The sequence below is a fragment of the Lampris incognitus genome, chromosome 9 (assembly GCF_029633865.1).
Source record: "Lampris incognitus isolate fLamInc1 chromosome 9, fLamInc1.hap2, whole genome shotgun sequence".
Taxonomy (NCBI): domain Eukaryota; kingdom Metazoa; phylum Chordata; class Actinopteri; order Lampriformes; family Lampridae; genus Lampris; species Lampris incognitus.
Window position 1 is genome coordinate 10555928 of NC_079219.1, and position 23792 is coordinate 10579719.

General features: G+C 45.3%; 1 protein-coding gene across 7 annotated transcripts in view; it reads right to left on the minus strand.

The window, feature by feature from the left end:
- The window catches only part of adam15 (ADAM metallopeptidase domain 15), a 54336-nt gene that overhangs the window by 13845 nt on the left and 16699 nt on the right, over positions 1–23792 (minus strand). For 2 of the 7 annotated variants that reach the window (XM_056286833.1, XM_056286831.1), the window contains exons 3-19: positions 21955–22031; positions 21635–21713; positions 20022–20098; positions 17448–17667; positions 16882–16947; positions 16666–16737; positions 13763–13932; positions 12578–12662; positions 11652–11800; positions 9326–9503; positions 9064–9156; positions 8611–8806; positions 8078–8186; positions 7774–7969; positions 7152–7229; positions 5953–6064; positions 3984–4140 (exon numbers count right to left, since the gene is read on the minus strand). In XM_056286833.1, coding sequence (XP_056142808.1) covers positions 3984–4140; positions 5953–6064; positions 7152–7229; positions 7774–7969; positions 8078–8186; positions 8611–8806; positions 9064–9156; positions 9326–9503; positions 11652–11800; positions 12578–12662; positions 13763–13932; positions 16666–16737; positions 16882–16947; positions 17448–17667; positions 20022–20098; positions 21635–21713; positions 21955–22031 — 2114 coding nt within the window. The remainder of the gene's footprint in view (positions 1–3983; positions 4141–5952; positions 6065–7151; positions 7230–7773; positions 7970–8077; positions 8187–8610; positions 8807–9063; positions 9157–9325; positions 9504–11651; positions 11801–12577; positions 12663–13762; positions 13933–16665; positions 16738–16881; positions 16948–17447; positions 17668–20021; positions 20099–21634; positions 21714–21954; positions 22032–23792) is intronic. The other 5 variants (XM_056286836.1, XM_056286835.1, XM_056286832.1 and 2 more) reach the window with 4 other exon arrangements.

The window sequence follows — 23792 nt, forward strand, 5'->3', positions numbered from 1 at the left end:
AATTGTTACCGAGCTGGAAGTAACACAGGGATTCGAACCGGTGATTCCCATGTTGGCGGGCAACGGAACAGACCGCTATGCTATCCGGATGCTCTTAAACCTCACTATCTGAAATTCATCACATCTATTAGTCCAGAAAAAGGTTTCTGCATATATAAGGATCATTCTATGTTCACATCTGTGTCGAAATGTTGATATCAGGGCTTTTGTAAAGCCCTCTGCACTCTCTTTGATTCACCCATGTTCATGCAATAGTGTACAGGTGACATCTGAGCGGTAAGTGTTGTGAGGATACAGTTATTCCAGACAAAACTGTGAAGATTTACCCTAATAGTAAGCCCTGGGTCAGTGAGTCACTGACGGTTTTGTTAAACAAAAAGAAACAAGCATTTAAGTAGGGCAGCTATTCTGAGCTTAACAAACCGCAGAAAGAAGTGAAACATGAACTCAGAAGTGAAACAGATGCACACAGACATAGTAGAAGATTAACTTGGTAGCATTAATCTTGGCTCTGCCTGGAATGCCATGAAAACTATAGTTGGTCTGCAGGATAAAAACAGAAAAAGAGCGGCATTAGATGATTTTAACTCTGACAAGTCTACGGGCTCAGGAGCTCAGTAAGTTTTACCTCAGATTTGATGTTCACGATTTCTCTCATGACTCTGATCAACTGAGGGTAAGCCTCTCTAATTCATCCACCCAACTACTTTTCATGAACACACTGTGGTTAACACTTTTAAGTGCTGCAAATGCAAGATGAGCCCTGGCCCAGATAACTCTGGGAGCTGCCTGCTCACCAGGGGCCTCATGTATCAGTCATTACTGTGGGCAGGCGGAAAAGAGGGCTAATTCCATCCTGTCTGACTGCACTCACCCGCTTCATCAGGTCGTTTCAATCCCTACACTCTGGCACCCACTTCAGATTCTCCTCAGTCAAGATAAAAAGATACAAACACTCGTTCATCCCCACAGCAATTACACTTTCCTCAACTCAGGGAGAAGGAGGAAGCTTGCCCATCATGACTCTGTCGGCCTACTTGTAGGATGATGTTTACGTTCATTCTGATTATTTTATTGATGCTATTGTTGTATGTTGATTGTAATAATGTGTTGGTCATACTTTATGTATGGGGATGACAGGATCGTCATCATTGTATTGCGTGTATTGCTGTTCTGATGACTATGCTTGTTCATTGATGCAGTGAAGTTGAAGTTTTGGAGAGACGAGGTTTCTGAACTGAATCACAGTCCGGTTTCTTGATACAGCAGGACACCAGCATAGCAGCGGGCTGCAACTAGCCAGAAGAGGAAGATCACACTGTGGTTTTTAAAAGGTCTGAAACTATGTCTCCTTCATTCAGAGACAGTCTGAACACTAACAGGCCGCCACTGAAACTCTATCATTTCTTTCAAGACCAAAATACCGAGATTCTGCTGGATTTCAAATCCTGGGATTGTTGAGAAAATCCCCTTTCAAACACACCCAGTAAAACTGGGTATTTTATTTCCATCAGACCTGTCATGTCCTACGATCACCTCCATCTACATGGATCTTGATAAAAACACTGGAGGACAAGATTATTCTCATGTGTTGTCTTTTTCATATATTGTTGGATTTACACAACATGCAGTTTGATTTTAGGTTTGTTCTTCTACTCACTGCTCCACACTGCAGCAGAAGAGAGAGGACGGTTTGAGCACTGGAATGCGGAGCTGCCGTCTCTACTTTTGCCAGCAGAGGGCGGAATTTTACCATCACAACAACATACCTACAGACCTACAAGAATGTTGGGATTCTGTGAAACTCATTCACACCAAAATTATTCCGACAAAATACAGCACTCAATTTCTAGGAAGATTACTGTCAGACCCAGGAAGACTTTCTGGGGTTTTGAGCCAGAAACCACATTCACTACAGAGACAACAACAGGGTTTTAGTTTGGTGTGAAAGGAGTATTTGATCGCTCTTCTATGAATAATACAGGAAATTCCTGACTCAACTATTTCACAAACACAATCAGACCAGACAAGGCTTGACAGAGGTCTCAAAGACACACCTGAGTTGGACCGAAATTTGGTTTTTAAGCAGGTGGATACCTCTCTGTTTAAGAAGGACAGCGCTCGGGGAACCAGTCAAAACAGAACCAAGACCCGAATCTGTGATGTCATCATCACATAAAGCCCTCCATCGATGATGAAGTGGTGACTGCTGCTATTAGCTTGACTTGTGAGCCAAGAGGGCATTTTACTCATGTTTTAATAGCTAAACTTTAATTTCAGACCTGATCTTTAGAAGAAATGTACCAAACCTCTCTGATATTTCAACATATTGTGTAAATCAATGGTTCTCAATCAGGTCCTCAGGTATCACCAGTACTACTGGTTGTCTATTCTCAACCTGACTGCTCCTTTCAACAGGAAAAAAACGTCTGAATTTGGAGGACGGTGTAGAGAGAACGTCAAGTCAGATTCCTGCCAAATAGTTTCAAAACTCCTTAAACTCAGGTTGACTGTCAAAGACTTGAGAGGAAGACCTCCGCATGCCGACTCTGGTCTGAACACACTACACTACACCCCAATCATCCACTAGCCTCCATCCCTCCATCAAGACTCCATCACTCCACATCCAACAGTACCTTGAATGTTCCTCATGGAAAAAATCCAACCCCCAATTCTCACAGTGTGACACACTGCATCATGGGTATAAAAAAAAAAGCACACCAGAATAAGGTTCAGATGAACTGACTGCTGTTCAGGTCTTGTTTGATTTTGGGTGATAAGATGGTTTAAACACACCAGAACTCAACAAGAGGAGCTTGTCAAGTGAAAAGTTGTCACTTTTTGGATCGATGATCTTTTACCTGACCATCCTGTTTTTAACATTCATAGAAATACTCACAACTGGGAGATGCTCAGTTAACTAGAGTCCGCTAGTGGTGGACACTGGGCATCTCCATCAGCAGTATGTGATTAAGATATGTGGCTAAAAGGCACCTCAGCAGTAGTTTTACAGAAAGCAGGTTTTAAAAACACAAGCAGTTAAAGAACGACGCTGATGTTTTATCCCATTTACTACAAATGGTGTAAACTTAACATTTCTGCCAGCCATTTCCAAAGCATAACATGATGTTATGGATGTTCTGAATGGATTTGTCCTGCTGTTCAGGCAGCCGCTGACTTCCATCCATTTCAGTACAGCATGAAAATCAACTCGCAGATAGACAGGAAATCCATTACAATGAACATTTAATCAACGTTATTTAAAAAAAAAATCAAATTTATGTGATCGTTGAGGGATAATACAGTTAAAAGTGTGGACTGATTTGAGAAACCAGTGCCTGGAGAAAGATTGTTTTACAAATGAAACACGAACATCCGGAGAAGCAGAAAGGGGGCAGGGTTAACATTTGAATAAAAGAAACAGGGACATGAAGTAATTATTCCAAAATCTAAAAAAACAACAAAAAGTATTTACCATTTGTAGTAAATGAGTGTGAACATGCAGTAAACACTGGTTTGGTCTTTTAAACATCCATCCATCCATCCATTATCTGAACTGCTTATCCTGCTCTCAGGGTCGCAGGGATGCTGGAGTCTATCCCACCAGTCACTGGGCAGCAGGCGGGGAGACACCCTGGACAGGCCGCCAGGCCATCACACAGGGCCGACATACACACACACACACACACACACACACACACATTCATACCTAGGGGCAATTTAGTACGGCCGATTCACCTGACCTACATGTCTTTGAACTGTGGGAGGAAACCGGAGCACCCGGAGGAAACCCACACAGACATGGGGAGAACATGCAAACTCCACACAGAGGACGACCCGGGACGACCCCCAAGGTTGGACTACCCCAGGGCTCGAACCCAGGACCCTCGTGCTGTGAGGGGACCGCACTAACCACTGTGCCACCTCTTTTAAACATATACACAGAAAATACACACACTTACACACACACACACAGGCATTACCTGTTGTGTTGTCTTCCTGTCTTGTGGGAGGGGCTGCCTACTCCCAGACAGAGGAGACTCCGCCTACAGCGAGGAAAACGCAGAGCGAGGAAGAGAAGCACGACTGGCAGGACGAAGAGGAAGATGACCAGGAGGGCAACACGCACTGGGTCGGACTCTACGGAGAGACAGGACTGATTAACACATACACACACACCCAGAAAAGTTGAGCCAGTTCAAATCTGGCGTCCAGATGAACAGGGGCAGACAGGCGGACACATGGATGGCCTCCTCTGCTTTTGATGAAGCTATTGTTTAGAGAGAAAAACGAGCGGAAAAAATAGGACCAAAACTCTCCTGTTAATTATTGTGACTGAAACTGACGTGTCTGGCCGTGGTTTTTGAAAACGGGGGAAACTCATATGAAGAGGTGGGTTTAAGACGAGTCCCGATATTCAGACTTCGCTCTGCTTAATATAAACTGGAATATGAAAGAAAAGGTTTTTTTATACAGCTCATATACAGCCTGTCATCATACTGGTGACTCATTTGGAACAAGGGCTTCAAAGGGTTATCCTTCCATCAGCAGTTCAGTTTCATACCATGACTCCCAGCGTTCCATTCACAACATGACCCCGAACGCACACAGAGGGTTCACGTGCAGGTCACAATTTCCAACAGTCGCAGATTTTTATGCAACACCAGTAAAATAATGCGGCGGTAGGTAGCGTGCATGTTTTGGAAGACTGGTTAACCATGTCTGACATGCAATACTGAGCAACGTGCCAGTCCATGTCAAACATCCGGTAACGCTTTATATCAAATGCTTGCAATAAGTGTTAGTTAATAGATAATGAGGCCCTTATACGTCCTTATGAAATGCTTGTTAACATTATTGTTAATAGCGTCACAACTACGTTCTCAGCCACTAGGTGGTGCTGGCGAGATATGCAAACCCTACTTTTGCCACACGTCTTAGGTTGTAAATCCAATCAGCATAAAACTTTGCACGTAGCATCTAAGAACCCTCACGATGAAGTTATTAAAATAATTTTGATAGTTCACAAAATGCAAAAGTTATGACTTATAAGGACCTTATAAGCCTTATAGGGGCGGCATGGCTCAGGAGGTAGAGTGGGTCGTCTAGTAATCAGAACGTCGCTAGTCCGATCACTGGCTCCTGCAGAGACCATGTCAAGTACCCCTTTCACACGGCCCAAAAAACCCACTAAGATCTGCCTTTGGATGGATCTTAGTGGGTTTTTTGGCCAGTGTGAAAGGGGCGTAAGTGTCCTTGAGCAAGACGTTGAACCCCTAACTGCTCCTGATGAGCAGGTTGGTGCCTTGCATGGCAGCCTCCACCATCAGTGTATGAATGTGTGTGTGAAGGTGAGACACACACTGTAAAGCACTTTGAGTGGTCAGTGGACTAGTAACGCGCTGTATAAATGCAGTCCGTTTACCGTTTATTACCTATTAACTAACAGTTATTATAGTCTTATTAACACATAATTTTTATAAGGCCATAAGGTTCTTATCAGCTATCAACTAACACTTATTACATGTACTTAATGTAAAGTGTTACCAAACATTTAGTTTAAAGTGTTACCAAACATTTAGTTAACCGTAATAAAACACTGGATAATGTTTGGCTTTGTATTTTTGCGCCTATCACTTGCTCTTCCACATTCGACACACAGGCTTCTTCTTTGTTTCCTTTTCCATTTGTGGCACACTCGACACATTTCTTCCTCTTACATTTGAATACTTGACAGAAATGGCGAACACAGTCGGTGCCAGTGAAGAATAGTAACTAGAGGAGCAGTTACAGAATACTAACACACTGAACGGCTGCTGTAACAAAAATACCAGTGGGGGGAAAAGTATCAAACAGTATATTTTAACATGAAACAAAAATGATGCATAACCACTTTAATGATGGGTGTGAAGGAGGAAAGAGGAGGAGGAAGATGAGGAGGAGGAGACATACCTTGGGAAGCTCGTGCAGGACCACTGTCCACACTGCCTCCATGTCCGGCATAGCGACAGTCTGGAGGAGCCCAGCCGACCTCACAGTGACAGTTCCTGTTGCTGTTACACACCTGGATGTTATTGAACAGATGCAGGTTCGTTTCACTGCTCAGGACATAGCAGAGAGCATGCTACCACCACATATGAGGCTTATTTGATGACAACAAATTGTACCCGGCCAATTACCCCACTCTTCCGAGCCGTCCCGGTCGCTGCTCCATCCCCTCTGCCGATCCAGGGAGGGCTGCAGACTACCACATGCCTCCTCCGATACATGTGGAGTCACCAGCTGCTTCTTTTCACCTGACAGTGAGGAGCTTCACCAGGGGGACGTAGCGCGTGGGAGGATGACGCTATTCCCCCAAGTTCCCCCTCCCTCCCCCCGAACAGGCACCCCGACCGACCAGAGAAGGCGCTAGTCCAGCGACCAGGACACATACTACATCCGGCTTCCCACCCGCAGACACGGCAAAGTGTGTCTGTAGGGATGCCCGATCAAGCTAGAGGTAACACAGGGATTCAAACCGCCGATCCCGTTTTGATATTTTCTAACCATCTGTCGGTTCTGATGCATCTCCATATTTACAAAGTGTTCCCAGTATATCAGCGTCTGAGGGAGCCTGGTATACATGTACATGGACGTTGGTTGTATTTGCTAGGTGACACATGGGTAATATGGGCCCCTTTGTTGCGCTGGACTGGAATAGATCCAACAACCTTCATACTAGTCGACAGTTTGATTTACAGCAACTCGTCTTTCAGGGTTAGTGGATTTGTACAAAGCTGACACAGCACTTTTTAAAATCCACTACTCCCTAAAATAGAAAGGAATCTAGTTTCGCGTGTAAGTGTAAGGTTCAAGTCGATGCAGCATTAGTAAAAGAATGTACGCTTTTAAACTAAAAACAACTACGTGTCATTTTACTACACTTTTGTTGTACTTGCAAAAAGTAAACTTGAGAACAGCATACTTAAACTTGTACTTTTAGACTTATTGAATATTTGTGACTTGTGATTTTTTTTGTCACAACAATATAGGAGTCAGTATATTTTCTATACTTAGGTATACTTTAGAAATACACAAAGTATACAATTTTTTTCTTAAGTGAGATTAAGGTTAACGAAACTGCTAAACAGGAAGTAGTTTGCAGGACTCACCCCGTGACCGTTACACTTTCTGCGACACTCGTCCACCCCGAAGACCGACACATCCTGACACTTCTGCTCCAAACAGGCCTGAAAAAGCCACACAACATTCTCACAAATACAACACAACTCATGTTCGATCCCCAGCAGTGGATTGTTCACTGGCAGAAACCTAATTTGAACTCATTTTAAACTGGACAAAGAATTGTGTGTAAAAGCATTTCATGTGTGTATATCCAAGACAAAAACTCCCCACAGCACAGACCCGGAGACATTTTAAGGGGTATTAAAATAATTAGGATAAAATAAAAAACGATTATCTATCACTTTCTTCAATTGTTTTCCTGTCTTGTCATCATGTAAAATATCAAGTATTTCCAGCCCCTGGAGTTTCTCTAAAATGACTAAGGTGAATTGTGTTTATTCCATTGTATTTCCTTTGTGTTTTTAGATGAGATTATTTCTGGTTTGGTTTTTTTTTAGAATCTCATTTTCCATCATTGTTCTATCATATATTTTTTTTATATTTGTGTGAAACTAAATATTCCAAACCAAAGGGACCGCCAGGTCACTTAATTTTTAAAGGTCATGACCCCGAAGGGTTGACATCCCCCAGCCCACAGGAGGCACTGACCTTGCCAGGGCCGCAGGCAGTGCCAGGGGCCACCATGGCCGGGTCCGACACGTCGTCCCCCAGGTGGAAGAAAGTCCCGCGGCACACCAGGTCACTGTGGTTAAAACGGACTTTGGTTGTCAGAATCTCAGCGTTGGTGCCGAGTAATGGACGGGAATTCCCACCCTGACACTGAATCCTACCACAGTGTACGTCCCTGCGGAGTCGACAGACAGACAGGTTCACATCCACACCAGCCACCAGGCAGGACGACAGACAGTCATATAGACAAGCAGGCAGACAGACAGTCGCACAGTAATCTTACAGAGGGTCACAGGGTATGTAGGAGCCGTTGCTCATCTGGCCACAGTTGCCATATTTATTTCCCTGTTTGTTCACTGAAGAGAAACAGACAGCAGGTGCTTGACTGGCATCTGAAGAGAGACAGAGAGAGAGAGAGAAAGAGACAGAGAGAGACAGAGCCAGAGAGAGAGACACACACACAGACAGAGAGTCAGAGATAGAGACCGAGACAGAGAGAGAGAGAGAGAGACAGAGCGAGAGAGACAGAGAGAGAGAGAGAGAGACAGAGAGAGACACACACACACAGACAGAGAGAGAGACAGACTATGAGTTAATTTACTCTGTGGGCAGACAGCTCAGGATAGCACACATTAATATATTGGTTTTGATAAAGAGATATACTGGTTTTAATATATTAGTTTAGTGGTTTTTAATATAATGATATATTTTTAATACATTGTACAGTGATTTTATTTATGCTGATCTCAATACAGTGACATATTGGTTTTAGTAGTGATATATTGGTTCTAATACAGCGGTATACTGGTTTCTTACTGGATCCCCACAGCATCTGACACTGGGTGTTGAGGCTGGCACAGACTCCGCTGTAGCAGTAGGAGGAGCCGTCCTGGCAGGGCTCTCCGTTCTGCAGGAAGACGTTGGGGGGACAGTAAGGGGAGGTGCCAGTGCAATGCTCCGGGAGGTCACAGGACCCCAGCGGCTCCCGACACACCGAGCCCGCCGAGCGAAGCTGCGAGAGGAGATGCAGACAGCAGGTCCAGAATCAGTGGTGAGAGGTTAACAGTCTTCCATGATAAACATACAGTCTCAAACCTGCACCGTTACATACACAGAGATAACGATTTAAAGTTGTGTGTGTGTGCGTGGCTGTCAGAATATGGGATCCAGAAAGCAGAACAGAATTCTAGAAACTTCTGAGGACCATACTGATGAGACACAGATAGGGGTATTGATTAGGTATCAATATGGATTCGACCAAGTCCTCACCTTACAGTTGTCACAACAGATGCCATCAGAGGAGCACTGGGCTCCTGGGACCAGTCGACAGGTGGAGGCGTTACAACACGGATCTTCACACTCCTGACAATCACAACAGAGAAGGTACAGGAACAGGAAGTAAAGACACACGCACACACACACAGGCCAGAATGGCTTTCCTCTTAATGAACTCAACAACTTTTTACAAAAAAAAAACAAAAACGTTCTGTACTCTATGTGTGTGTATGTGTGTGTGTGTGTGTGTGTGTACCTCCAGAAGGCCACAGTCACACTCCTCTCCTCTCTCTACATACAGGTTTCCACAGCGCGGTCCTCCCAGTAGTTTTTCGGGTAGGGGGACGTTGAACAGACACATGCCGCCGCCATGCAGCAGGCTGAGCGAAAGGTCTCTCACACTGCAGCTGCTGAACTGCTGGCCGGGCATGAACCTGGGGGTCACACAGAGATCATAGGTCAACAGAGGGAGTTTCCACTGAGCGCATTTGATTATGAATGCCCATACATTCCCACTGACGTGATGGGCAAAGGTGCAGTTTCGGCTGAACTTAGTTTAGTTGCCACTGACTAGTTTGACAGAGGAATTTGAAGTGTGCTAAGGTGAGGCTGAAGATGACTCTGTCGTACTAGAGATTTTCTAGTTAAGTCTGAAATTAGAAGACGAAGCTGAGCCGGAAGGCAAAGCTCTCAATTTACCAGTCAATCTTCATTCCAACCCTCACCTATGGTGATGAGCTTTGGGTAGTGACCGAAAGGGTGAGATTGGGGATACAAGCGGCTGAAATGAGTTTCCTCCGTAGGGTGTCTGGGCTCAGCCTTAGAGATAGGGTGAGGAGCTCGGACATCCGGAGGGAGCTTGGAGTAGAGCCGCTGCTCCTTCACATCGAAAGGAGCCAGTAGAGGTGGTTCGGGCATCTGATTAGGATGCCTCCTGGGTGCCTTCCTTTGGAGGTTTACCGGGCATGGCCAACTGGGAGGAGACCCCGGGATAGACCCAGAACTTGCTGGAGGGACTACATGTCCAATCTGGCCTGGGAATGCCTTGGGATCCCCCAGGAGCTGGAAGGCGTTGCCGGGGAGAGGGACGTCTGGAGTGCCCTACTTAGCTTTCTGCCACCGGGACCCTACCTCGGAGAAGCGGCTGAAGATGAATGAATGCAGCACCACAAGTGAAAGCAGGCAGCAAATGGATACCAAGGGAGGCAGTCCAGTGCGCCCAGGGAGACCATGAACACAGTGAAATTGTAGGCCAAGTTCAAAGGGGAAGGGCAGAGTTTGGGATCAGGTGATGCCTGGAAATCTTGGAGTAGGCATATGGTTGTAGCTCCGATTCGGCAGCAGGAAGAGACTGATAGGTTTGCAAGAGTAGCTTCATGGGCAAAACAAGGCCAGTAGATGAATTGGGATAATGTAGAGACAAAGAGGATAGGCTTGCAAAATCTGTGGACCATGGAGGTAAGCCGTACTAAATTCATTATTAGAGCAATTTACAATGTACTACTGACATCGTACAACCTCAGTCAGCGGGTAGGTGAACATGAAGGCTGTCAACTGTGTGCAGACATGGCTACTCTGGGGTATATTTTAAGCCTATATTTTAGGCTTAGTTTAGCACAGGGTTGCTACACTTGGTGTCACAAACAGGTTCGTAAGTGTTTGGCAAATGTGATTTGAAAGCAAGTGTACAGGGTTTAATTTAGTCACATTTAGTCGTATGGAAAACATGGTAGTCGGCTTTGTGCATGAGGGTCAGAATGTGGCAGTACAGGTGTACAACCATAATCTTGGTAGATGGGGGTAGGCAACGGATTGGAGATTGCTAGTTGATATTGGCATGCAACTGCAGGTTCCACAGATAATTGTGTCCACTACTTTGAGGCTGGACATAATTCTATATTCAAAGAAGGAGTGAACAGTGTAATTCATCAAGATAATCTCATTTGATGATGTAATGGAGGAAGCTTTTGAGAGGAAGAGGTTAAAAAAGTATGCAGATTTGACAGGTGAGGCAAGGGGTCACTGTTGGTAAGCTCACATTAGACCAGTTGAGATAAGTGTTAGAAGGTATGTAGCTAGATCAATAACGTTTCTTTCAGAGTTTGGTATTCAAGGTCACTCTTTTTGATCAACCCCAAAGAAATTGTCTCGACAACAAAAAGGGCTAGTCAGTGGTTGGGAAGAAATCAGTTCAGTTGGGGGAGCAGCTCTTGGAAATTGTTCTTGCTGGTTCGCTTTTTGGCAGAGGGTGTCACATACGGGTATGAAGCGGGGTAGTTCTGGGACAATAGACCTCACTGTTGAGCCTTCTGAAGGTGTCATGGGCCTAACTGAACGAAACATCTGGGATGAAAGGTGCCCACTTGATAACCCCGGTGAAATATTCATGTTAGCACTCTCACTGGTATTGTAAGGATCCCCTCCCCCCCAAAAAAAGAAAGAAAGAAAATTAACAAACTTTCAGGATTGTTCCGTCGGGTGAGGTTAAAATGGTGGGTCAAGGCCGTACCTGGTACCTGGCACAATTTTAAAATGGTTCGATTCCTACATAGAGGGTACTGTGGTGCTGAAGTGGTACTGACCCAGTGGAGGGCTCCATGATGCAGCCACCCAGTCGCGGTTCATTCTGACACTCACAGTGACGGTCGGCCGTATCGTGAGTCATTCCCAGATTATGACCCAACTCATGAGCTACAGTGGAGGCGACGCCCAGAACACTGACCAGATGATCCTAGCGGAAGACAGACAGACAGACAGACAGAGCGAGAGAGAGAGAGAGAGAGAGAGAGAGAAATCCATTAACAGCATAAACCAAACTCAAAGATGTGTCATACTGTCATAAACCGAACAAACACAACAGCAGGAATTATTATCATACACCTGAAAAAAAAAACCCCACCTAAACAACACAACTACCCCCCCTTCACTAACTAACCAGTACCACCCGTCCATCATTAACCAGCACCATCTGTCCATAAATAACCAGTCAAGTCAAGTCCATTTTATTTGTATAGCCCAATATCACAAATTACAAATTTGTCTCAAGGGGCTTTACAACAACACAACATCCTTGGCTATACATTAAGGCCACCAACCCACCCATCCCTCACCAGCACCACCTGCCAGTCATTAACTCTTCATCAGCCTTTGTCATGTCCAGTTCTCTGTTCTTCTCAAGTCACACCGTCGCACAACCTTTATAGCGGTCGGGGAGGGCGTAAACTTAAAGTACCCTCTCAGATACACACGGGGTCGCTGATTGCTTCTTTCACCTTCCGGCAACAAGTTTCACATGACACATGTGGAGGTTCGTGCTGTTCCCAGCACTCAGACACCGGTGTGCAGGCCCACCCCAATGGCTCAGACCAACACTAATGTAGCAGAAAAGTCTTTAAAAAAAAACAACTTTCAAATTTACCGCTGACATCTGAAGACATCAATTCCCCCAGTAACTGTACTCCATACAGACCCCCTGTTCTCCCAGTGGCAAACTGGGAGAGTCCCTTACCACGTTGACGCCTCCTGATCGGTCTTTGGAGCACATAGATGACTGGGAGGCCATTCCTACCGTGGTCCCATCAAAAGACTCGCCCCTAAACAGAAGATAGAGGCTTAAAATATGAAGTGTAACTCTTTCCATCCATGATCATTCTCTTCCTCTGTCACGTCTGACTCATCTGTGGTTATTCCATCTCTCTCTTTCTCTCTGTTAGTGTGTCGTCACTCTGGACCTCATTACTGGTTGTTTTTATATATGGTGAAATCATCTTTGGAAGCATTTTTATGAAAAAGCTTTCAAAACTTGTAACCCCTTCACAATGTCTGTACAGTCACTGATTTGTTTTCTTTTAGTTTTCATTATTCTAATTTTCATTCCTGGTTTGTTCAATTTGAACCACTTGATTCAGAGACTTCAGGGTTGATTGTTTACTCCATGTTCTGAAGCACACAGAGTACAGACTGGGACAAACCACAAATGTTTAATTATTTAATCGCTGGGCTTGGAATAATGTTGCCATGGAAAATGTGAAAGTCAAATTATGAATAGATAACCTCAATTTAAAACAGAAAGGACAGTTCGCTATTTGAAAGCTGCATTCTCAAATAGAAGATTGTTTTTTTTTTTGGGTGAGTAATCCCCCCCTTTTTCTCCCCAATTCTACTTGGCCAATTACCCCACTCTTCCGAGCCGTCCCGGTCACTGCTCCACCCCCTCTGCTGATCCGGGGAGGCTACCACGTGTCTCCTCCGATACATGTGGAGTCACCAGCCGCTTCTTTTCACCTGACAGTGAGGAGTTTCGCCAGGGGGATGTAGCGCGTGGGAGGATCACGCTATTCCCCTCAGTTCCCCCTCCGCTCCTGAACAGGCGCCCCGACCGACCATGAGGAGGCGCTACTTCAGTGACCAGGACACACACCCACATCCTGCTTCCCACCCACAGACACAGCCAATTGTGTCTGTAGGGACACCCGACCAAGCTGGAGGTAACAGGGGGATTCGAACTGAAGATCCCCGTGTTAGTAGGCAACGGAATAGACCGCCACGCCACCCGGATGTTGGGCAAGTAAATTTCACATTGGTGTTTATAAAACATTCCTGTTTGAGGACAGATCATCAAATTTACTGATCAGTTGATAATTCCTTCTTAAATGAGACGTGTTTTGGAGTACGGCCATTCTGGTGTCCTTACATCACCAGCTGGGCGTTGTCATGGCGGAGCCGGGGCAGCAGCTCCCTGCTCCTCCACTCCAGGAAGTGGTTCAGGGTGTCAGTGGGGTTTCGCACCACCGGGATCTTGTCCCGGTCACTCCAGATCTCCAGACCGGTCAGTGCCACACGCACATTCAGGGGCCGGTAGAACTGGAACCCACAAACACAGCAAAGGTTTGGTTAGCTTCAGCTAGCAGCTAGTTATAGGTGACCTTCGCTAAATAAATATCATAATATGACTACTAAATATCATATAACTAAGAAGAATATTAATGACTAGTATATATCATAACTTTAAAAGTAAATATCTTAACATAACTAATAAATATCATAATATCCATCCATCCATTATCTGAACCGCTTATCCTGCTCTCAGGGTCGTGGGGATGCTGGAGCCTATCCCAGCAGTCATTGGGCGGCAGGCGGGTAGACACCCTGGACAGGCCACCAGACCATCACACAGGGCCGACATACACACACACACGTATTCATACCTAGGGACAATTTAGTATGGCCGATTCACCTGACCTACATGTCTTTGGACTGTGGGAGGAAACCAGAGCACACGGACAAAACCCATGCAGACACAGGGAGAACACACAAACTCCACACAGAGGACAGCCCGGGACGACCCCCAAGGTTGGACTACCCCGGGGCTCGAACCCAGGACCTTCTTGCTGTGAGGCGACCGTGCTAACCACTGCGCCACCGTGCCGCCTATATCATCATATGACAAGTAAATATCTTAACATGACCAGTTGAAAAGCAAATATCACAATATGACTGGTAAATATGACATGACTAGAAAATAAGAAATGACTGGTAAATATATTTTGGCAAGTAAATATTATATTATGATTAGTTAATATAATTAGGGGTTCCTGAGTTGTGCTGATTAAAACAAAGTAAATGAGTCAAAGTAAATGTGTCTATATTGCCAACACGGTAAACTGATTTCTACTGAAGGAGATTGAGAAGGACACACACTGTGTATCAACTACCTTTCTTTCTGAATGTGTTTCTCTGTCTTTTTTATTTGATTTGTAGTTCTGACTGACATCTCTGACCGACAAATGTCAGGATTTAGAAAATTACATACACTTTCACCTCTGGACACACTCTGGAGATGGAAGGATGGGTGAACGCATTATGCCAATGCATTAGTGGCAGTACCATCATCGCCCCCTGCTGTTCAACTGCAGTACAACGCCCACCTCGCCCACCTCTAATGAAGTTCATGAGACCTAAACCCAACTTCTTAGTAGAAGTATCAAGTCCCAACTTCCTCATACAATACCACACCTCCTCTCTCGGCATCCTGTCATATGCTTTCTCTAAATCCACAAAGACACAATGTAACTCCTTCTGACCTTCTCTGTACTTCTCCATCAACATTCTCAAAGCAAACATCACATCTGTGGAGCTCTTTCGTGGCATGAAACCATACTGCTGCTCGCTGATCATCACCTCTCCTCTTAACCTAGCTTCTGTTACTCTTTCCCATATCTTCATGCTGTGGCTGATCAACTTTATACCTCTGTAGTCACTACAGCTCTGCACCTTACCTTTATTTTAGAAAATCGGTACCAGTATACTTCTTCTCCACTCCTCAGGCATCCTCTCACTTTCCAAGGTTGTGTTAAACAATCTAGTTAAAACCCCCACTGCCATCTCTTCTAAACACCTCCATGCCTCCCCACAGGTATGTCATCTGGACCAACCGCCTTTCCACTCTTCATCCTCTTCATAGCTGCCCTCATGTCTTCCTTGCTAATCCACCACACTTCTTAATTCGCTATCCCCCATATTCACTAAATATGTGGATCATAAATCAGATTTCCACTCTAAGGCAAATACTCAAATACAAATACAACATAACGCCGCTTAAAACTACAATGTCCTGGCTTGAAAACGGCCCTTCAGAAATCAATGTGTGACGTCCCACTCACTATGTCCCCAATTTTCTGATCTAGCTGACAACAGAATGGATCCATGACAGTTGGCATACATAACTACTGTATTTCCCGGTCTATAAGTCGCTGTTTTTTTTACTTGTCTGGCTGGTCCTGCGACTTGTATTCCAAAGCGACTTATACGATGTAATTTTGAGGGACGAATACACCGAATTTCAACTAAGGCCACTAGATGGCTCTGTTTATTCTTGTGACTCAATTGAAAATAATGTACCATGATATAAATGCGTCTTATACACAGAAGCGACTCATAAATGTTTTTTTTTTCCTGGCAACAATACGTTTTTTTTTTTTTTTGCTGAGTGCAACTTGTACCCCAGTGCAACTTGTTGTCCGTCGTATCAGCAGCTAGCAGGGCTGAGCTCATTGTTCACCTTGGTTGATAGTTTGATGCCCCCCCCCTTTTCTCCCCAATTGTATCTGGCCAATTACCCCACTCTTCCGAGCCGTCCCGGTGGCTTCTCCAGCCCCTCTGCCGATCCGGGGAGGGCTGCAGACTGCCACATGTCTTCTCCAATACATGTGGAGTCACCAGCCGCTTCTTTTCACCTGACAGTGAGGAGTTTCACCAGGGGGACGTAGCACGTGGGAGGATCGATCACTCTATTCCCCCCAGTTCCCCCTCCCCCCTGAACAAGCGCCCCGACCGACCAGAGCAGGCGCCAGTGCAGTGACCAGGACACACACCCACATCTGGCTTCCCACCCGCAGACACAGCCAATTGTGTCTGTAGGGATGCCCGACCAAGCCGGAGGTAACACGGGGATTCGAACAAGTGATCCCCATGTTGGTAGGCAACGGAATAGACTGCCATGCTACCCGGACGCCAACACCTGAGCTCTTAAACTAACACTTATGTGTTTGTGTTTGTGTGAGGGTGTGTGTGTGTGAGGGTGTGGGGGCTCCTCACCCAATCCACCTGGTTGGCAACATCCAGCATGCGATAGATGATGGTCTTGTTACTCCGTTGATAATTCAAGTACTGTAAAAAGAGAGGGGGTTTAAAAATAAAACTTAATCCCTAAACCTGCACAATGATACACAGGAAATATCATATGTCAAACATCAGCACCCACACACACCTAGAGACCAACACACATGCACACAAACACATAGAATGTCTGACCTCTTTGTGATCAACGACCAACACCAGCTCAATGTACTTGGTCTCAGAGAGGATGTCTCTTTTATGCTGCAGAGAAACCAAAGTTCAGCGGTCATACAGGCTGCAGACAACCGGTCAACCTGCCTATTAGAACTACTAATACTACCACTACCACCATCACTACTACTACTACTACAACTACTACTACTACCTGTGATGCTGTATTGGGGAGGCAAGTTTAGACAATTTCAAGGGCCCCTGAATGACAGGAGCTCTCGAAAAATATTAGAATGTAAGGTTAATAACTTTTCACTTGTCAATTTGCCTGGTGGCCCCTCTGACTATTACCCTTCATCCTACTACTACTCCTCCTAGTACTTCTACTCTTGCCACTACTACAGTTTCTTTTCAGTACAATACTAAAGCAACCTCAGCTGTTTCAAACCTCCTTCACCATAACAATGACATCTCAATGACATACGGATGTCATCACAATGGCATCATGAAATCACAGGGGTGAGAGAGGGATTCCTCCTCTCTCAGCCCTTGGCATCATGGGAAAATAGCGACGGGCCATCTGCTCTCACCCTGTGAGTGTGTGGCGTCATGTAGATAGGAGGAATAGCAGTGTGGGAGACCCCGCAGCCCCCGGCGGCGGGGTCCTCTCGTGGACTGGTGGGGTACAGTAGATGAAACCCCTCCTCCTCTCCTCCCCCACTCTCCTCCCCTCCTCTACCCTCCTCACCCTGTTGGTCCTCCTCTGGCAGGAGCTCGAAGCTCAGGGTGGAGTTGATTGCCACCACGCCCCTGCAGAAGCACGTGTGTGTGTGTGTGTGTGAGCGAGACAGAGAGAGAGAGAGAGCGAGTGTGAGGAGAAAGCAGTTTAGAAGAAACACAAACAAGACAGTCTAAGTTCTCCTTTAGGACGGAGGTCACGCTGTTTTTATCATCACGTTGGATCATGAAATTATTTGTTAAATTGTAGGTTGTGCATTTTACGTAAGTATGGGACCTCAAGAAAAGTACTGTGTAAATGTATTTTTAGATGGTGACATATTTACTGTTGCCTTTTAAATCCAACAGCACACACAAAGGGACACTCACAACTCAGAGGTTATTTTCTTCAGCTGTGTTTGTGCAGGCAGGATGGGCTTAAGCAAACACACACACAGAGCTGACGTACTATATATAGAGGGAAAGATGTACTATCCATTATTCCCCTTTACACTGCAGCTGCAGTTCGGCTGTCTCCACCATGTGTATCGATCAGTATGTACTGTGGTACTACATTGTGTATACAGAAGTGGATTTTATGCCCCTTTTCCACTACATGGTACCAGCTCAACCCGACTCGACTTGTTCGTTTTCCGTTACTGGAAGGTAACGGCATTTTGTTAACTGTCACCACTTTTCTGGTACCACCTTTGTCGAGGTTCCAAAAAACAAAAAAAAACAAAAAAACTGGAACGGGTAATAAAATCGATGCAGACCAGCTACACTGAGGGGGTACTGTTATGGTAATGGAAAACTACACTCGTTGAGTCGAGCCGAGCCGGTACCATGTGGTGGAAAAGGGGCATTAGAGAGCCATTTAGCTGCAGAACAATGACCACTAGTTCAGTGCACTAACGAGCTCTGTATGTTAACTTGGCTCACGTGAAGCTGTAAATAATTCCCCAACACCCCCCCCCCACCACCACCACACACACACACACACACACACACACACACACACACACCCACACAGAGCGGGGCCTCTAGAAAGGAACGTGCTCCGTCCTCTGAGGCACTGGAGGGTTTCCTCAGAGGGGAGATTAAAACTGCGGATTGGGAGATTTTGGATTATTTTACATGACAGGGTCAGAGTTCACACAGATTATTCTGCAGTGGTTGAATCTGTCATTGAATGCAAAACTTTTTCATTCCGCCCGGATCACATTTCTTTCAGGAAACAGCTGAGGAACTCTTCTGTTTCTCATTTTTAGACTTCAGAGATCAGAGGGTTTAAAACCATCAGGAAGGTGGGTGGGGGGGGTAATTTAGAAGAATAAATACCCTACGTGGTTGATGACTACAACTCTGATGACTCATGGGCGTGGGGGTAGGAGGTTATGACATTATGAGGGTCATTCTGAACTTCAGAGGTTCTTGTGAAACAGCATCTTTTCAGAATGTCACGCCAGCCACCTGCATGTCCTCCCTCACCACATCCATAAACCTCCTCTTTGGCCTTCCTCTGTTCCTCTTCCCTGGCAGCTCCATATTCAGCATCCTTCTCCCAATATACCCAGCATCTTTCCTCCACACATGTCCAAACCATCTCAATCTCGCCTCTCTTGCTTTGTGTCCAAACCATCCAACCTGAGCGGTCCCTCTAATATACTTGTCCCTAATCCTGTCCTCCTTCATCACTCCCAGTGAAAATCTTAGCATCTTCAACTCTGCCACCTCCAGCTCCGCCTCCTGTCTTTTCGTCAGTGCCACTGTCTCCAAACCATATAACATAGTTGGTCTCACAACCATCTTGTAAACCTTCCCTTTAACTCTTGTTGGTACCCTTCTGTCGCAAATCACTCCTGACACTCTTCTCCACCCACTCCACCCTGCCTGCACTCTCTTCTTGCATCCTCACCATTCCGCTGTCCTCCCTCTCATTCATGCATAGGTATTCCGTCTTGCTCCTACTGACTTTCATTCCTCTTCTCTCCAGTGCATACCTCCACCTCTCCAGGCTCTCCTCAACCTGCTCCCTAATCTCGCTACAGATGACAATGTCATCCGCAAGCATCATAGTCCACGGAGACTCCTGCCTGATCTGGTCCCGTCAACCTGTCCATCACCACTGCAAACAAGAAAGGGCTCAGAAGCGATCCTTGATGTAATCCCACCTCCATCTTGAACCCGTCTGTCTTTCCAACCGCACACCTCACCACTGTCACACTTCCCCATTCCTACATACTTCTCCGCAACTCTACTTTGAACAGTTGACTCCAAGTATCTAAACTCATCCACCTTCATCACCTCTACTCCTTACATCCTCGCCATTCTGCTGTCCTCCCTCTCATTCACACGTATGTCCTTTCTTAACTGCTATAGGCCATTACTATTGTACTTGCTGATACTCCTAATACTGTCAGTAATACTGCAGTTGGAGGAGTTACCTGAGACCAGCGCATGTACTGACAGCCACCCTGGAGCGAGGGAAGCCTCGGACGGTACCGTGGTAGTAACACTGAGTCTATACAAACCAGAGAAAAAGCACACAGCAGGTTTATAAGCCACCACAATAACACAAGCACATCAGTAATGATGATTAATGAAGAATAGGGATGTCCCAATCCGATCTGAGATGCCAGTACCAGAGCCGATCCAGGCTTACTTTAACTGATCTATCAGCTGCATTAAACCTGATCATATTCCAGTCCTATTGTTTATTTTACTGCGTAGCTCTCCGCCATAAAGGTGTCCTAAACGCCCATTGTGCTCCATCTCAGTGACTTAAACTAACATTATTCACAACTTGTAGCCACGAGGTGTGTTTTAAAAAGTCAAGAACAATAAGCGGCTAAAACGTCTTACATGTGAAACTTATTCAAACTGGAAAACGAAAGCAGTCCAGCAGATACTTGTGAGTTCTGCGATGCCGGTGTTTAGCGAGGTGGTAGTAACAGAAGTACTTTTAATACGACTAAATATGGTAAGATACTTAAAAAGAAGTAATATAAACGAGTTCATGTTAGCCTTTGGCGAGTCCTTTCTTTTTAGTCAGTGTTTTTATATTCGTAAGAGCTTCTGTATACTCTACTAGGAAACAACTATACTTTCATAGTTTGTTTACTTTGTTATTTTGTTAAAAAATAAATGAAAACCATTAACGGGCAGTTGCAATGCTATTTCTTTCTTTACACAGGGCTATTAAACTGTCAGACATATCTCTTACCTAAACTGAATTGGGTTCTACTAACTTTAATGTACTTGAAGCAGTGGCGGCTGGCCAGTACAGGGCGCTGGGGCGCTGCCCCCTTCACATATCAAGAGAAAATCTACTTAAACATGTTAGATATAATTTAGTTGTATAATGCAAATAATTATGAAATAAAAGTGTTTTTCAGTCTGTAAGCGACTGTCAGCAGCCATTAAATATTGGTTCCACATGGTATTTGGTTGATTTCTGTCTGAATATATATACTTCCTGGGTGAGGGGCGCCGGCCAAATGATACTTTATGTAAGCCCTTAAACTTTTGGCGAGCAGGTGAGCTGGGGCCGCTGTCTGATTGGTTTCCTCAGCTTTTCCATGGGGCGCAGCTCTGTGCGCCCCAGACACTCCCACTTTTATTGGCAGCGAATTGATATTGTTTTAATGTTTTTGATCTAATGTGATTGGGCAATTCTCGTGGCTGTCAATCATGTTCACACCCACCCCGACGCCTCGTCTCGACTGTCAATCATCCACCGTCTACGAACCCTGATAAAATCTATAGGCTACATTGTCCTTCTTAATAACTGTGACTTGTGGACATTAAAGCAGGTGTAAGTTGTGCGGCGCCAAGGTAAATTGCCCCCCCCCCCCCACAAATATTTTTAGCACCAGCTGCCACTGACTTGAATTGTGTACTGTGCAGCTACACTACGCAGGAAAATATGAATAGCTGACTGGGAACCGGTATCGGCAGATGCTCAATATTAAATGACTCAGACTGAAATGAGTGCCAAAAAAAAAAGTTAAAAAAATCAGGACATCCCTAGACAACGGGAGTGTTTGTGCAGACTCACCACTGGATCAACGTCCACAGAAACACCAGTGCCATTTGACAGGTAGTAAAACACATTGGGGGGTTTAGGAAGCAGACCACTGCAAGAGGAAACAGACATCAGGTCAGAGAGGTTCACCGCACTTACAGAGAAAGATTGAGAGACGTAAGGAGACTATTCCATCCATCACTGAATTACACCCTCACACCACTCACACATCTGCCTGAACATCATTCATGGGGTTAGTAATTGTAAGAGTAAGTGGTTAAATTGTTTGAAAAGTCTTGAATGGGATTTTGGGAATTTTTTTCTGGTGTAGTCAAGATGTAAAGAAATCTTACTGGTTTTTCTCCAAGTCTAGAATGAAGACCCGTCCTCTGATCTGGAGACCACACTTCAGTCTGTCTGGGTGACCATCCTGAGGACAAGACATGAGCACATTATTTAACTATTTAACTGGACTCCATCAACTGAAGGAAGTTGAGCCTAATTTAGCTTAGCGGACTTACAAATGACGGTAAGTAAACAACTGGGGGGGAAAAGGGTGAAGAAATGGAAGGTTTTCTGGTGAAAGAGAGACCCAAAGGAGCTTCTGGAAAACTTCATTGGAACACACAATGAGAAAGAAACCAAATGATCGACGGTATGAATAAAACCAACTTTCTAGGAGTTTCGGAATTCATCCTTAAATTTAACACTCAGAGCAAATACCCTCAGATGAGAAAAAATGTTCATGTCTTGCTTTTTTAACCTGTGCTGTCGGCTAGCTTGACATACAACACAGCCTGGTCTCAGCACGCCGGAGTGTCCTAGGCCGAGTTAATCTGCAAGTGCTGTTCAGCTTCTCCACCTGCAAAGGCAACCTTTATTAATGATCAAGAACCGCTTATAATAACTCTGTCCATAACTCTGTGGGACGACAAGAGCACAGGGTTTGGTTTGGTTTTTTTTTTTTGGTTATACATTTATAGCCCCCGCCGGTCCCCCTCTTCCGCATGTTTGATCAGCTAAACAACCAATCAGCATCGCTTCTCTGAGAGGGGAACAATCGCCACAAGAGAAACAAGGAAACGCTCTCTCTTTCTCCCTAATTGAAGATTGGTGGCGGATTTCATCTCTTCCTGTCAGCAGCTCGGCTTTGAAGGGGAAAAGTCACTTCCTGTTTCCTCGCTTTCTCCACTCAGCCAAAGGAAGGGAAGGTGTATGAGTGTGTGTGCACGCACACGTGTGTGTGTAAAATGAAAAGCCATCATTAAAACAATGCCGAGGGGACACCCTGACATTCTTATTGTACAAGGAAGCAAGCTAAACACCCACGCCTTTACGGTCTCAGGTCAGTCTGATCCGTCTCTAGATTCAGTTCAGTTAAAGGTCGAACGAGTAGGGATTTGTCGGTTGTGGTTTGTAAACTCAACATTCAAAGTTGGCCCCTCCTCGCCGGCTCAACGACACCGGAAGGACACGCCCCCTGACTGCAGTTACCATCCTGGCGGATGTGTACGTCGCACTTCATTCACCCAATTGGCCCATTTATTTATTCATTTACCCAAATTCCCCTCGGGGATGAATAAAGTATTCTGATTCTGATTCCCATCCTCTTCCTCAGTGCTTGCCAGCGGGTGAAAGCCAAGCTCAGATCCACTCTCGTTTTGTCCGCTTGGCGTTTCGCCTCACTGCATTTGCGTCTTTTCGGTGCTGTGTCCACCATTGTCTAACTTCCTCTTGGATGCCTACTTACAATCTCGATCTGGCACCTGGTCGCTACGTTTTTAGAGTCCTGCTGCCCAAAGGTTAACGCCCAGAAGCATCCCATACACAACAAAGTAAAAAAGAAAAGAAAAGAAAATACAGCAGAGGACAGAGTCTCTGCAGATACAGACACTACCACACATGACTAGCGGGCCAAAAGTGACGATAGAGAGGGATTACATTGATTTTTAGGAAAATCCTACCCTTTCTATCTTTAAATTGATTATGACAACCATAAATGCCAAGCTCTTTTTCGCCCGCCCCCCCCCCCATTGTACTTGGCCAATTACCTATTTTCCGAGCTGTCCCGGTCTCTGAGGGCTGCATGTCTCCTCCGATACATGTGGAGTCGCCAGCCGCTTCTTTTCTCCTGACAGTGAGGAGTTTCGCCAGGGGGACGTAGCGCGTGGGAGGCTCACGCTATTCCCCC